Genomic DNA, 13,035 nt, shown 5'->3' on the forward strand with positions numbered 1-13,035 from the left:
AAGCTGAACCCGAACGCCTCGTGTCCCGCGCCGCCACCGAAATCCACTAAACCGGCGGTTAACCGTCGGTTTCCGGTCTAAAAACCGCCAGAACCGGCCAGAAACCGGTCTAAAAGCTGCCCCTCGGCGGCTCGGCCCCCTCCCTCCTTGACGCCTTGGTTTCCGTGCCCGAACCTGCGGTTCGGTGCCGGTTCGAAAAATCTTGAAACTGAACCGGACCGCGACCCGAATTGCGACGGCGGTTCCGATTCGGAACCGGCGCCGGTTAACCGCCGGAACCAGAACCGGTGGGCATCTCTAGTTTGACCCGAATAGTTAATAATCCACGGTTGAAATTATTTAGCTTAACAAATTATATTCGAATCGAACTAACTCTAAATAGAATAGTCAACATCCACAACATTATAGAATCGCCTCGAAAATAGCAATTGTCCATAATTAAGTGAATTTAGAACCCAATTAACTCGTAACTAATTACTCGACAGTCCAACAAGATTAGCCCAAATGTAAAATGGATTTTTAATGTTGCAAAGTTCATCTTCTTAAAACTGGGCCTGACTGACCCGACCCATTCTATAAAAGCAGACAATTTCAAGGAGCCCTTAAATTTTTCCCAATTCACGAGCTCTCTAGGGCTTCATTATCATCAATTTTCAATCATCCATACTTTTCAATTTCATAAGGTACCAGCTACACATTAAACAATTGTGTAGATCGTTCGGTAAATTTCATCGTCGAATCCGTATCAGGATGGGCAGGCGAAAAGAGCGCCGGCTCGCCGCCACCGCTGGTCGTAGAGTTAAGCTCGATCTGTTCGCGGAACCCACTGGTACTTTCGATTATCGCTTTACGTTCATTCGGTGTGGTGGCTGTGAAACCATAAACTGTTTTGAGGAACTGTGTCTGTTCTGCTGTTTTTTTTGTAATTGTTGACTGTTGTATTGGTTTTGGCTTAGGTTTGACATTAGAAAGTGTTCATTTTATTGTTATTTGATAAATTATTTATGGGATTTATGCGTGTTTTGATTGTTCCTATGAATAGATCTTAGCTGATTTGTTCTTTGTCTGTTAACATTTTAGGAGATTTGGGGGGCTCATCTATCCAGGAAGAAGTTGAAGGGGACGGTGACTCCAAAAGACATGCCGAGTTTCCGGATTCACCATCATCTTCAGGTGGGTTCCGTCAGTTTTCTTCAAAGGACTGCTCTTTGTAGAGAAGACATGATGTGACCGCATAATTTTGGTGGAAATTATTGGGTTTTTTTTGTGCAAGACATGTTATTTGCACCTCGAAAATTTTATGTTCAGACTGTAGGATGGCTGTGGTATTGGGAACATCAATTGGTAATCAGACTTCATCCGCCCCCTGCCACAGTGCATAATTCTGTGAACTTTCCACCTGCCTTGAACTTATTTTGGCGGCATCAAGGGCAGTTTGGAGCTCACCCAGATTTTGCTGAATTGGTCCGTATGTCTTTGGCTTTATTTCCTTTTGGCGGTACTGACATTTGAAATTTCTGCTACAGGTTTGATGGCATTGCTGATGCTCTAACCTTTGCCCTTAATATTGAATTATTGAATTATTCATTTGATGTTTATGACAAATATTTCTAAAATCCTAACCATGAAACAGCACTTCTGTGTTCAGTTTGATACCCAAGCAATTATATTTAGATCTTCTCGGTGTTTAACATTGTAGTATCTTGTTCACAGGGCAACAGCCACAGAATCCACTCCTACTGCTTGAACAATACAGTGATGATGAGTTGGATGCGGATTCAAAGGAAGTACAAAGTGCTGCAAATGCAGAGGATGCACCTATCGGCACGGATGAGCAGGTGATCCTACAGAAATGAGTAGTCAAATAGCTGTAGAACTAGCGTTACTTGAATCTGCTCCTTTCCTCTTGGATACTTTTGCCTCCTTCCATGCACTAAGCTTCTGTCTCTGTTTGTTTGCTTTTCAGCCCAAAGATGCGGCCACCAACAAAGCTGGAGCTGCTTTAGCTAATAGCGGAAAAGATTCCATGGAAGAGGTGGGAGAGCTTTTGATGGATAGCACTTCTGCTGCTTCTCAGTGTCCTGGAGAAAAACATCAGGATGGGCAGACCGATTCTAATGAAATGCAGAATCAAGCAAATAATATGAAGAAATCTACAAACTCTGCTGCACTTGATGGACACCTTGTTGGTGACGTGAATTTAGGCTGGAAAATGGTGTTGCATGAAGAGAGTAATCAGTATTACTATTGGAATGTTACAACGGGTGAAACTTCATGGGAAATGCCTAATGTTTTGGCCCAACATACTGTTGACACATCTGTAGAGAAACATATCAGTGATACTGCAGAAAAAACTGATGCTATCATGGGCACATACCAATCAAGTACGGCCATGGGCAAGGTAGAAGATGATTTCCCAGCCAGTGTTCATCCCAAGGTTGATTCTGAAGCCGCTGACAGTGTTGATCCATGGACAAATAAAGATGGACCTAATGATGGATCCATTACTGATGTGATTAAAGTTGAAGAAGACAATAGAGAAGCAAACCAAGATCACTGTACTTCCTTGCTAGGTGGACACTCTATAGAAAGTAATAGCTCCACTGATCTATCTGTCCAGCTGATAAAGCAGTGTGAAAGCCTGTTAGAGAGACTTAGCTCTATGAAAGGGTATGCTACATATCTACGAATCTAGTTTTCTCCTTATCAATAGTGTGTTGGTTAACATATTGGTGACCATCAGGTTTTTGTTACTTTCTACATATGACATGCTTTTCTTACTCCCCCTCTCTCATCACTTATTTCTTTAACTGCAATTCAGTTTGAACAGCTCTCTGGAAGACCAAGATCTTAAATCAAAGTACAGGTTGGAGATTGAGATCAGACTGGCGGACATCAAGGCATTATCATCCTATGAATCATGTCTGCTTCCCTTTTGGTTGCATTCTGAGACTCAGCTAAAACAACTTGAAGCTGCCATTGATTGTGCCATTCAACAAGTGACTCCAGCATCCCTGGGTGAAGTTGAGGCTGCACAAGAACCTTATGAAGGCACCGGTAATGACACAAACATGGGTTCTAGTGAAATGAAGGCACTATTTCCTATACCGGAGTTGCATGACACAAGTGAGAAGTCAATGCCAGAAGCTCATAATGATGGCGCCACAACCATGGAACATGGTCTGGGTAAAAAAAGTGAAATAATTGTAACTGGAAAGGAAAGTGAACTTAATCGGCTTTCTCTTCATTCCATGGAAGATGTTGATATGGATGTTGACATGGAGGTCGAAGATGCATCACCCACTGCTCAGTATCATGTCCCTGTGGAGCCATTAGATATGCAGAGTATGCTTTCAAACCAGGAATCCAAAGTGCCAGGGCAGGTTAATATTCCTACTGTTGAAGAGGGGATCCCTCCCCCACCTCCTGATGATGAATCTTTTCCACCACTGCCTCCTGACGATGAACCTTTTCCTCCACCACCACCCGACGAACCTCCAGAAACTTCATATCCTCCATCCAATTTTAGCTTGGTTCAGGCTAATCCTTATTCAGGAGAGTACACCCTGTATCCTGGTACTGGGCTTGACTATTATCTGCAAACAAACCCTGAAGTTTCTGGCAGTGCCCTCTATACACATTCTGAGGGAGCACAAGTAGCTCTTTCCCATGTACCACCACCAAATTATTATGAAGCGGGTCCAGATATATATCCTGTTGCACCTGCAATAGTCAATCCTGTCGAGACTGCATCGTATTATGGCCTTCAAAATGGAACCCTGATTCCTGTACCATTGATGCATAGCAAGGCTAATGGTGAACCTTCTTTTGAAGATACTGGTGTGGAAGTTGGGTCTAGTCTATTGTTGAAGAACAACTTCGATGTTAATCAGTCGTTTGAAAGCACTACAATAGCACCTCCAGAGTTCTCTGAGGCTCGGCGCTCTCCAGCAACTTCTTCTACGGAAAATGGTGCTCCTGTTATCTCAACATCAGATACCACTGCTTCGGTTTCATCCTCTTCTGCTGCTGCTGCCGCCGCCGCCGCTGCCGCTGCTGCTGCAATGAAGTCTCAGTCTAAGGGTAATGACAGAGTAGTATATATTATTTTGGATGATGCAAGTTGTGTTGTTTAGCATGCCAGCTGTAATTCAGTAGTGAACCTGTATCAATCAGTGTCTTGCTATTGATGTCCTGGACAGGATACAGTTAACTAAATTTCTTTGGAATGATCAATTGAGTGGTATTCTTGTTCTTTTAGACGTTCAGTGGCGAAGATCTGACTTGCAGGATTTTGTTTTCTTCTTTACAGTTTCCCGCACAAAGAAGCGAACAATTGCAGTGGGCCCCACGTTAAGATCTAACAAGAAGGTCTCTAGCATGGTGGACAAGGTATTCTCAACTACTCTTCTGACTGTGACTAGATTATTATTATTATTGTAGCTATATTTGTGGTCCCGTTTTAAATTCTATGTACCTTTTCTTCAGTGGAAAGCTGCAAAAGAGGAGTTGCATGAAGAGGTTGAAGAACCTAAAGATGCTTATGAAATATTGGAGAAGAAACGGCTAAGGGAAATAGAGGTTTTGGAATTTGTTGACATTTCTTTTTTGTATTTACTTTTCTTCTCTGGTTCTCCGATTTACTTGAGCTCATATAATTGCAGAAATGGCGTGCGAATCAGATAGCCAGTGGCGAGGCTAAAGATAATGCTAATTTTCAGCCTTTGGGTGGTGATTGGTATTGGTCCTTCCTAGGCTTTACATATAGTACAGAGTCTTCTCAAAATGTCTTCAGTTGGCCTCGGACTAATATAACATTATCATCTGGGATTCTGGAGAATCGTAGAAGTTTGTTTATTTCCGGTGGCCAATCTTAATTAGAAAAAACTCAAATGTTCCAAACCTCTTATGCAAATGACCCATCCACCACCACCATATCTTTGACATATTCGTTATCATGCAGGAGAGAACGAGTAAAGCGCAGGAGGGCAGAAAAGAGAAAAGAAACTGAACAAACTTCACCAGAAGTTTCTGCAGATAAAAGCCAGCAGCAACCTGATCTTATAGAACTTTCAAAAAGCCTCCCATCTGGATGGCAGGTTTGCCCTCTTTCGTGACTTATGGTTCAAAAGAATTACTTTCGTTATGGAGTTCCAGATTAAAGTCACCAATACACTGCTATTTTCATTTTCAGGCGTACTGGGATGTTTCGTCCAAGAAAGTATACTACGGAAACGTGTTGACATCAGTAACTTCATGGGTCAGGCCGACAGATTAGAAAATCACTTTAGTGTTATCTCCATATGTAACCTAACATTCTTTGTTGGAGCTTATGCTGATACTCTTGTTGGAGAGGTAGGGTCGTCTTACAATGCTACCAACTAGTGTATGTTGTGTATACCACCTTTCTAGTCATGAATGAAATCAAGTGGTTACATAACATGGGTTTTGACGTTTTGTCTTTTATTAAGGTCTGTTATTTTGTGCACACCTCGTCATCATGTTGAAGCATGAATTACCTACAAATTCAATTCCTTCAATTCCATAGAATTCTAATTCCAATTTTGTATACGGAACGAACCCCAAGTATAATTAACCCCAAATAATCAATACTACTAGTTAGGATGCTAAATATCTGCTTGGAATGAAAATTTGATTGATGAATTCACATGCAACTTTCAATATTTCTATAACAATGTCATCAAATTCACATTACGATGTTGTATGGTGTATTCAGTTACTAACAATTTCATCAAATTATAGTATCCGTAGGTTAAAACAATGTCTATACAATCGATAATCTCATCGACAAAACAATTGCAATGAGTCATTACTTCTCTCTCAACTTTCAATTCAAGCTGAAGAAGACTAATTAGTGCACGGTACATATTTTGTCACCAGAAATCCCACAACTACATTCTATATCCTACTAAAGCACAGAGAGTATAGAGCAAGACATAGATCATCCAATAACCAATAGTGTAAAAGGTAAAGAGGAAGCGATATAGCATCAACGGAACACATAATATCTCTCATCTTCTCCTTTCATCTCTGTAGGTCCCTTCACTCTCTTGATCTTTCAAAAAACCCAGAAAAGCAAGGAAGCCAAAGAAGAAGAACCCACCGGACCAGTTTCCGCCGCCACCACCACCTCCGCCGCCGCCATCACCATCATCACGGGGTGGAAATCCATCTCCTCCATCATCTAGATCTGGAGACTTCTCTTTTCCTGAAACGGGTTAAAAATTAATATTTCAGGCATCGGACTGCGACATATTGGCTAATCCAGAAGAAGCTGGGGTTCTTTACAGTGATAACACGATGATAAAATATGCATAATACATGGTATCAATCACAAAGAGCTCATTGATAAGATAGGTCATAGACTGGCATACTTCTTAACGAGCTCGAAATAGTAGCCATCTCAAGATGGATTGTTTTTGGCAGCAGCCCAGGTGTCTTGTTATAGTCATAGTTTACATACTAAACTATACAATACATAAACAAGAGGGGAGGGGTGTGTGGAAACATATTTTGGGAACAACTCTACTTTACACCAAACTCATTCTCACACCTCTGTTATACATTATCAAGCAGGCCTGCCTCACTTTATAACTTGCATGCTACATCAAAACCAAGTGCATAGAAAAAAAATTCACCTTGGATGGGTGCAACTGTTATGGTTGATGACTGGCGAGTCACAGTTTGCGTTTGTTCTGAAGCACAGGTGGCACTCTGCAGTTCAAGAAACACACTAAGCTGATTAGTTGCTGGCTACCAAGAACAAGGCAGACACAGTGCTTCTTAAAAGTTAAAACCCACTTTTGGGAGCCAACATAATTGCCAAGATCTTGATTTCTTTCAATCTATAAAGAATATTGCAGCATGTTTTGCTGGTTTGTGGATTAGCCAAAAGTAAAAGTAACTTCACATGCACGTACTAAATGTTTTGTACAAGTAGGTTCCATCCTCAAAGATATGATTACATATTCATAGCAGATAGCTGGAGTACGAAACATAAGTAGACCATCAAATAAGGTAAGTTACCAGAGCAGCAGCACATATCACAGAAGCACATTTAACTCTGGAAGAATGAGTAATGATTCTTTGCCTTTCAAGTGAATGAAACTGCAAGCAAAGAGGCTTTACTCGAACTGGAGCTTGGACGTTCTTTTGTGGCCTCAAATACCGGTCTTGTGATTGTACTAAAAAGAGAAAGAAATATCCGTATAAGTTACTAATATCAATAGCATAAAACTTCAACTGCAACATAGAGAAGAAAACTGAAATAATATTACTGTCAGCTGTACATAGCTCATTTATAGCACAAATCATATTTAAAGGAATTATAAGTATTCTCGAGTCCTTGCAGTGCAATCAACTGAACCTGAAAGTGGATTTATTAAACCATATCTTGAGGGCTGAAAGATGCACCTTGCAACTTGCAAAAGAATAATTTTGATCCCTTGTCCTACAAAATCCGATTAATTGTTCTTGGACTTTACCAGACTGCTTTCGCATTATGCCCAACTAGAGTAAGTTGATAGACTATCATTATCTAGTCTATAACTAAAACTAAACAGAATACGAATCTATGGGCTTTAAGGCCTATGCTGTTAAGCAAACATTTCTGGAGTGTTCTAACCAATCAGAACCCCGTTCTCTTACCCAATCACACTCCTTGAAAACATATGTGATAGTATATGTCGCAAGCACAACAGATGAATTAGTCTACCTAAATCACATTACCTAACTATAACTCAAATAGCCAATTGAAAATTTTAAAGCTTCCAAAGCATCAACTAATGTGAGATGCTCATTACAGCTGAAAAAACATAAGATAATCCATGCAATTTGAATTTACACATCTGGTGATAGAGTCATACCAAGACATGGTGATGTAATTGGGCTGGAAACAGTGGCAATGAGCGACATGCCCCTCTTTATTACAGATACCACCTGGGAAAAGTCAATATCAAAATATCATGAGCATGCCCACATTATCATTAATTGAAGTTAGAAACAGCTCCACTATTCCAAGAGTTAGCTGCTCTGCAATAATTGCCACATATCTAGACACCAACACGATGTCTCGACTTAGAAACAAAAACAATAACTGGTGCATGATCTTCTTGAAATACTTCACATAAACCACCAATTCCCAATGGAAGCAACAGAAACCACACCGAAACACACAAAATCAAAGCTGTTTTACTGAACAATTTCATGATAAGAAACCAATTTTAACTCTATCTTTTCTTCTACAAAACACAAAAGAAAATTAAATACAGCAGTCCGGATAAATATAAACCAAATCGCAGCCCTCTGTCGAAGATCAATTCTTAATTTTTCGGAAAAAGAAAAGAAAAAGAAATAAAATAGATAAAGACAGCCACAAAACGAACAATTAATTTTCATCTAGAACATCATTGCAATAAATCAACAAAGGGTAATTAAGGGAATGAATTAGCATGTTTTAGAAAGACCTAATTCTGAAGAAGTGAAGAGCAACGGAGATTCTGAGGCGAGCAGTATACCTGGAATCGGCCGGAATGGCAGAGGAGCGAACCGGAGGGAGCGAGAGAGGTCAGCAAAAGAAGGAAGGAGATTATTAGAAGACAAAGGCCTTTTTATGCAGTTTGCATCGCACGTGAATTTTATGTCCTCTTTGACAACTAATTAATTAATTAATATGATTTTTTTAAGGAGATGTGAGTTTGTTAATGGTATAGTGGTAATATTTTAATTGAGGCTAAATGTTTTGATTTTGAGTTTCATGTGACAGAAATCTTTAAATTTATAATATTCATTTATCTATAAAAAACTTATACTTTTCTCATTTTCATTATTAAATAAGGGATCTCTCTTTTAATGAGTAGTTTGGGTGTTATGCATAGAATTTATCCCCAACAAACAAATTCACATAAGTCATAACAAAACATAATTAATGAGCCCACTTTAGCCGCCTTAGATACAATGGTTTTCAACGAACATTTTGCAAAAAAAAGGTAAAGGCCCAAATCATTTCATGTAGATCAATTGTCCACCTTATCATCCATAAGTTTGTAAATAATTAATAAAAATGTAGGGTCCTTTACATCATGTAAATATAAATAAAAATATAATGAGGAAAAACTCAAAATTTGAAGTCATGCCAACGATGCAACTCCTTTTTTTTTATCTAAATAGAAAAGATCTCAAAAACATTGTTTAGTAGGAGCACCAGGCTTTTAATAAAGCATAAATGTTTTTAAGGTAAGAACTAGAAATAAAATTAGATATCATACTTAACTAAAATAATCATTATCCGATGATGCTTTTTTCCCTCTATTCATTATTACTGTAAGTATTTTTTTTTTATTTTGCAGATAATATATGGAAGCTTTGTCTCATTATCCGATGATGCTTTTTTCCCTCTATTCCCTGTTACCGTAAGTATTTTTTTTATTTTGCAGATAATATATGGAAGCTTTGTCTCATTCTTATATTAATTCATTAATGTTAGTATAATATAACTCCATAGTTAATTTTGATTATTAACTATGGAGTACAATTTTTTGCTCTTCGATTGAAAATTTAGTTGTCCAAATACATTATCATATGATGTGTCAAACCAAGACAGATGAAGAAAGAGAAAAAAAATTAAAAGCATGAATATTTACCGTCATAGTGTGTCTGAATCACTAAATTTTTACTCTATTCAACAAATTATGGTTCCATCCTTTTAATTTATGTTCTAGACATAGTCCATAACCTCGTAACAAAATTGTTGAGATGGTATATGAGTTATGACTGTCGTCAAAGATGTCTTTCTATGTTCCCACTTCTTGTATTCTTGAATTCTTGAAAAATGGAATATAGTTGAAGTGAATTATCTTTTAGGCCACTTTAATCTTAGAAAATGTTTTTGGTGGTGTGTTTTAGGTACTCGAGCTAAATAAATAAAGGATAATCATTCATTCGATAATTGGACTGCACAGCCTCTGATTCCCCACAACAATTAATAAAACAGATAAAACAAGCATTTGTATATTTCTAAGTATCTAACTCTTTCCCAAAGCAAATCTTGATACCTATTACTGGTGAGCCTTCAATATGCATGGCCTCCACTCACTCTAGTAACATTCTGTGTTTGCACAACTTATAAACATGCATTTTTCCCCCTATTTTGGCAACAAAAAAATAATGTAACACCTAACTAAAATACAAGAATTTGTGGACAGTTTCTACTTGTCTATCTCCTGCTTACAAAGAGGGCAGCATGAGATAATCTTGAGCCACTGATCCACACAGTTGAGGTGAAAAAGATGAGTACATGGCAACTGCCTTATTTCTTCCTTTTCCTTGTACTTAGCCAAACATATACAACACTCCTGTAATAAAAAAAAACAAACATGTATAAATATCATTAGCGCCCTTTTCCTTTTCAAGAATCAGATAAGATTGAAACATAAGATAACTCATTAACTTCATGCTGACAAACTGTGGGTCATATGATGTGTGTGTTTTACACTACTGTGAAAGAATATTTGTGTGGGAAAGTAATAGTAATAAATTACTTGAATCTCATGGTTTTGAGCCTGCTCTACATCCTTGTATCTCCAGCTCGGGAGGGTGGAGAGCTGCTCCTCGGTTGCTCCGCGGCTGAGGGAGGCCGAGTTCATGTTGTACCCCAGGAGGGTGCTGAGCAACGGCACGCAGCAGCAGAGCAGCACGAACAGTATGAACGGGAACGAGTAGGTGACGGCCTTCCACGCCAGGAACGAGATGCAGAGGACGTGGAGCTTGGGAGCTCGGTGGTATGATCCGAAGCGCATGTCGAACACCCACACGTTTCCCATCACGAACCATATCGCGAACATCAGCTCAAGCCACGTCTTGCATTTCTGCAAGTTTCTGATCACAGTAATACATCAGCACCAATATCAATCACTACTATCATTTGAAATCGAAAATAAACGATTTCTACCTCGACTCATCGTTGCTTCGTTCAACATCTCGTTGAGATAGATAAACATGGCGGTAGCGGTAAAGGAGAAGAACAAGGCTAAGGAAGCATCCAAAGGCATAGCCAACAACCCAAATTCGCATCGGCCAAACCGGCTTCTCGTCTTTGGTGATGATCAAAACGTAAGGCGTGACGAGGATTTGAACCGCCAGCGCCACGAACTCCATCAGCATCCATCTCTTCGAATCAAACGGATTCGGACCGAGGTCCGACCCTGACCCGTTCTGGTAATGAAACACTCTCCTCAGAAAACTATACGACCTCGACCTCGATATTTTCATGGCTAATCTTATCAAGAAAGGCGGCGCATTCCTCGACGGCTGCCGCGGCCACGAATTCAGGCCAATCCTATCATCCACAGCTGCCGGCAAAGCCGATGAAATCGATATGCCGCTTGCAGAAGTGCATAGTGAATCCGGACTGAAGAAATACCTCGTATTCATTGATTAGTCTCTTAGAGGCAAAAACCCAAACAGTTGGCGCTCAATAATCTTTCTAATCCAAAAACCATGCCCTTAAAAACAAAAGTGGCGCAGTAGTAATTAGCAATTTAGCACAACCGAATCTTGATTCTAAAATAGAATAAGAAAAAAAAAGGATGTGATTAAGGTGAGGCTTAGCAGTTGGCAAAAGAGTGGAAGGTGGAAAATGGATGGGGATCGCGACCAAGAATCCAACGGCTTTGCTTTGATTCAAAGCTAGTTGAGAAACAGAGTATGGACGGTTGGCCTAACTTCCTGAGGTCTATTTGTTTAACTGCGAAGCAAGTGTTGTTCATTTGAGAATAGAGGCTTCCTCGCTGTGTCCATTTGATTAGCATAACAAAGCAGTTTTTCTTTGACTGTGATGGTAACGTCGCAACGTTTACTTTTTGGCATGAGATTTGTTATTTTGTGAGTTAACGAAGAGAGCGTAACGCACGATAAAAAAAAATAAAAGAGTATACAAAAAAAAGTTTTATTTCTAATGGGAGTGAGAGTATAAATTAAGCAGACGGGTCTAAGTGAATAAGGTGTGTGACCAGTTGCGATTTTTTAAACGATTTTGAATAGTGGCGGTTAGAGACTCCATGGATGCTGCTCTGCTATACATCGTGTGTGGGCCCATGATTTGTGAAGAAGAAGATGTGGAAGCATATAACTGGTCAATCAACAAATTTGATGCTACCTTGTGCACCTAATTTAACATACATGTATATGCTAAATGCATACGTAATTTATTTCAGCCGACTTAAATAAATGCATTCAGAATTAATCAATAATCGTAGTAATATTTTTTGTTGTATAGTGTTCATAATATACTTCAAAACAATAAAAATGCACTTTTATCTTTATTTTAATAAATAATTTATTCAAATAAAAATAATGAAATAAAATAATTTATTACACAGCAAATTGCAAAATATATCATAAAAAATGGTCAGTTTCTGGTTCATCCCATATTTTTCAAAATATAAAAAATAAATTACGAAGTTTAAGATTTTTGCAATTATCTCATTCTTCCATTTTCCAGTGAATTGTGCTGTTGTGAAATTCTATTTAAAACACGTGATAAAACGACTTTGGACATAACGGCATTTAAAAACGATGTTTTGATCACTTGTTTTAAACTGATTGTCACATAGCTAGTAATTTGCCGGAAAAGGAAAGGATGAGATGATTGCAAAATTTTAAAAGTTCATACTTTATTATTTGTGTATATACACAACTCAGACAAATATTACACCTCCGTGTTTAATTTACATTCCGTATTTTTGTTTTGATGTCGTTACTCTTTACTATGTGAGGCACAAGATGTTTTATTATTATTTTATGTTAATATACAAAGTTCTAGTATCATTGTTTTATACCAGTACAAAAAATTTAGCCAGTATTTCATATTTTGTATGCCACGCACGTAAAGAGTTGACGACATTCAAACACATATGACAAAATGTATTAGACTGAAATGCGGATGAAACTTTTTTATACTAATTTATGCAAATTTGAAACATTATGTATCAATATGAAACCAAAGTGATGACGTGA

At 38.6% G+C, this 13,035-nt stretch overlaps 3 protein-coding genes across 6 annotated transcripts; 1 reads left to right on the plus strand and 2 right to left on the minus strand.

Annotated features, from left to right (window-relative positions):
* The first annotated feature begins 625 nt into the window (after positions 1 to 625).
* On the plus strand, positions 626 to 5,440 carry LOC121758896 (histone acetyltransferase KAT6A-like). 4 transcript variants are annotated; one of them, XM_042154324.1, is made up of 10 exons: positions 626 to 829; positions 1,081 to 1,173; positions 1,714 to 1,838; positions 1,967 to 2,670; positions 2,822 to 4,083; positions 4,313 to 4,392; positions 4,489 to 4,581; positions 4,665 to 4,738; positions 4,964 to 5,099; positions 5,195 to 5,440. In XM_042154324.1, the coding sequence occupies exons 1-10, from the start codon at positions 751 to 753 to the stop codon at positions 5,276 to 5,278; spliced, it is 2,730 nt and encodes a 909-aa protein (XP_042010258.1). In that variant the 5' UTR covers positions 626 to 750; the 3' UTR covers positions 5,279 to 5,440. The 4 variants fall into 4 exon arrangements, with proteins under 4 accessions (XP_042010258.1, XP_042010259.1, XP_042010261.1 ...); XM_042154325.1 differs by having other exon boundaries at positions 774 to 829; positions 1,081 to 1,526; XM_042154327.1 differs by having other exon boundaries at positions 774 to 829; positions 1,081 to 1,464.
* A 307-nt stretch (positions 5,441 to 5,747) lies between these two features.
* Positions 5,748 to 8,671, minus strand: LOC121757059 (protein YELLOW LEAF 1, choloroplastic-like). Its single transcript, XM_042152537.1, has 5 exons — positions 8,538 to 8,671; positions 7,887 to 7,959; positions 7,048 to 7,205; positions 6,660 to 6,735; positions 5,748 to 6,229 (listed from the first exon to the last, which is right to left on the minus strand). The coding sequence occupies exons 2-5, from the start codon at positions 7,933 to 7,935 to the stop codon at positions 6,033 to 6,035; spliced, it is 480 nt and encodes a 159-aa protein (XP_042008471.1). The 5' UTR covers positions 7,936 to 7,959; positions 8,538 to 8,671; the 3' UTR covers positions 5,748 to 6,032.
* A 1,267-nt stretch (positions 8,672 to 9,938) lies between these two features.
* Positions 9,939 to 12,075, minus strand: LOC121756796 (E3 ubiquitin-protein ligase At4g11680-like). The gene is made up of 3 exons (XM_042152189.1): positions 10,970 to 12,075; positions 10,560 to 10,896; positions 9,939 to 10,373 (listed from the first exon to the last, which is right to left on the minus strand). The coding sequence occupies exons 1-3, from the start codon at positions 11,449 to 11,451 to the stop codon at positions 10,227 to 10,229; spliced, it is 966 nt and encodes a 321-aa protein (XP_042008123.1). The 5' UTR covers positions 11,452 to 12,075; the 3' UTR covers positions 9,939 to 10,226.
* Between the last annotated feature and the right edge of the window lie 960 nt (positions 12,076 to 13,035).

Source organism: Salvia splendens, chromosome 12 (genome assembly GCF_004379255.2).
Source record: "Salvia splendens isolate huo1 chromosome 12, SspV2, whole genome shotgun sequence".
Taxonomy (NCBI): domain Eukaryota; kingdom Viridiplantae; phylum Streptophyta; class Magnoliopsida; order Lamiales; family Lamiaceae; genus Salvia; species Salvia splendens.

Coding starts and splice junctions, on each gene's coding strand:
- LOC121758896 (XM_042154324.1), top strand. CDS start 751: ATGGGCAGGCGAAAAGAGCGCCGGCTCGCCGCCACCGCTGGTCGTAGA. Junction 1,839..1,966: donor CTATCGGCACGGATGAGCAG/GTGATCCTACAG, acceptor TTTGCTTTTCAG/CCCAAAGATGCGGCCACCAA. Junction 5,100..5,194: donor GCCTCCCATCTGGATGGCAG/GTTTGCCCTCTT, acceptor TTTCATTTTCAG/GCGTACTGGGATGTTTCGTC.
- LOC121757059 (XM_042152537.1), bottom strand. CDS start 7,935: ATGTCGCTCATTGCCACTGTTTCCAGCCCAATTACATCACCATGTCTT. Junction 7,206..7,886: donor AATTACATCACCATGTCTTG/GTATGACTCTAT, acceptor TTCTCTTTTTAG/TACAATCACAAGACCGGTAT. Junction 6,230..6,659: donor AACAGTTGCACCCATCCAAG/GTGAATTTTTTT, acceptor AACCCGTTTCAG/GAAAAGAGAAGTCTCCAGAT.
- LOC121756796 (XM_042152189.1), bottom strand. CDS start 11,451: ATGAATACGAGGTATTTCTTCAGTCCGGATTCACTATGCACTTCTGCA. Junction 10,897..10,969: donor CGAAGCAACGATGAGTCGAG/GTAGAAATCGTT, acceptor TACTGTGATCAG/AAACTTGCAGAAATGCAAGA. Junction 10,374..10,559: donor CTCAAAACCATGAGATTCAA/GTAATTTATTAC, acceptor TTTTTATTACAG/GAGTGTTGTATATGTTTGGC.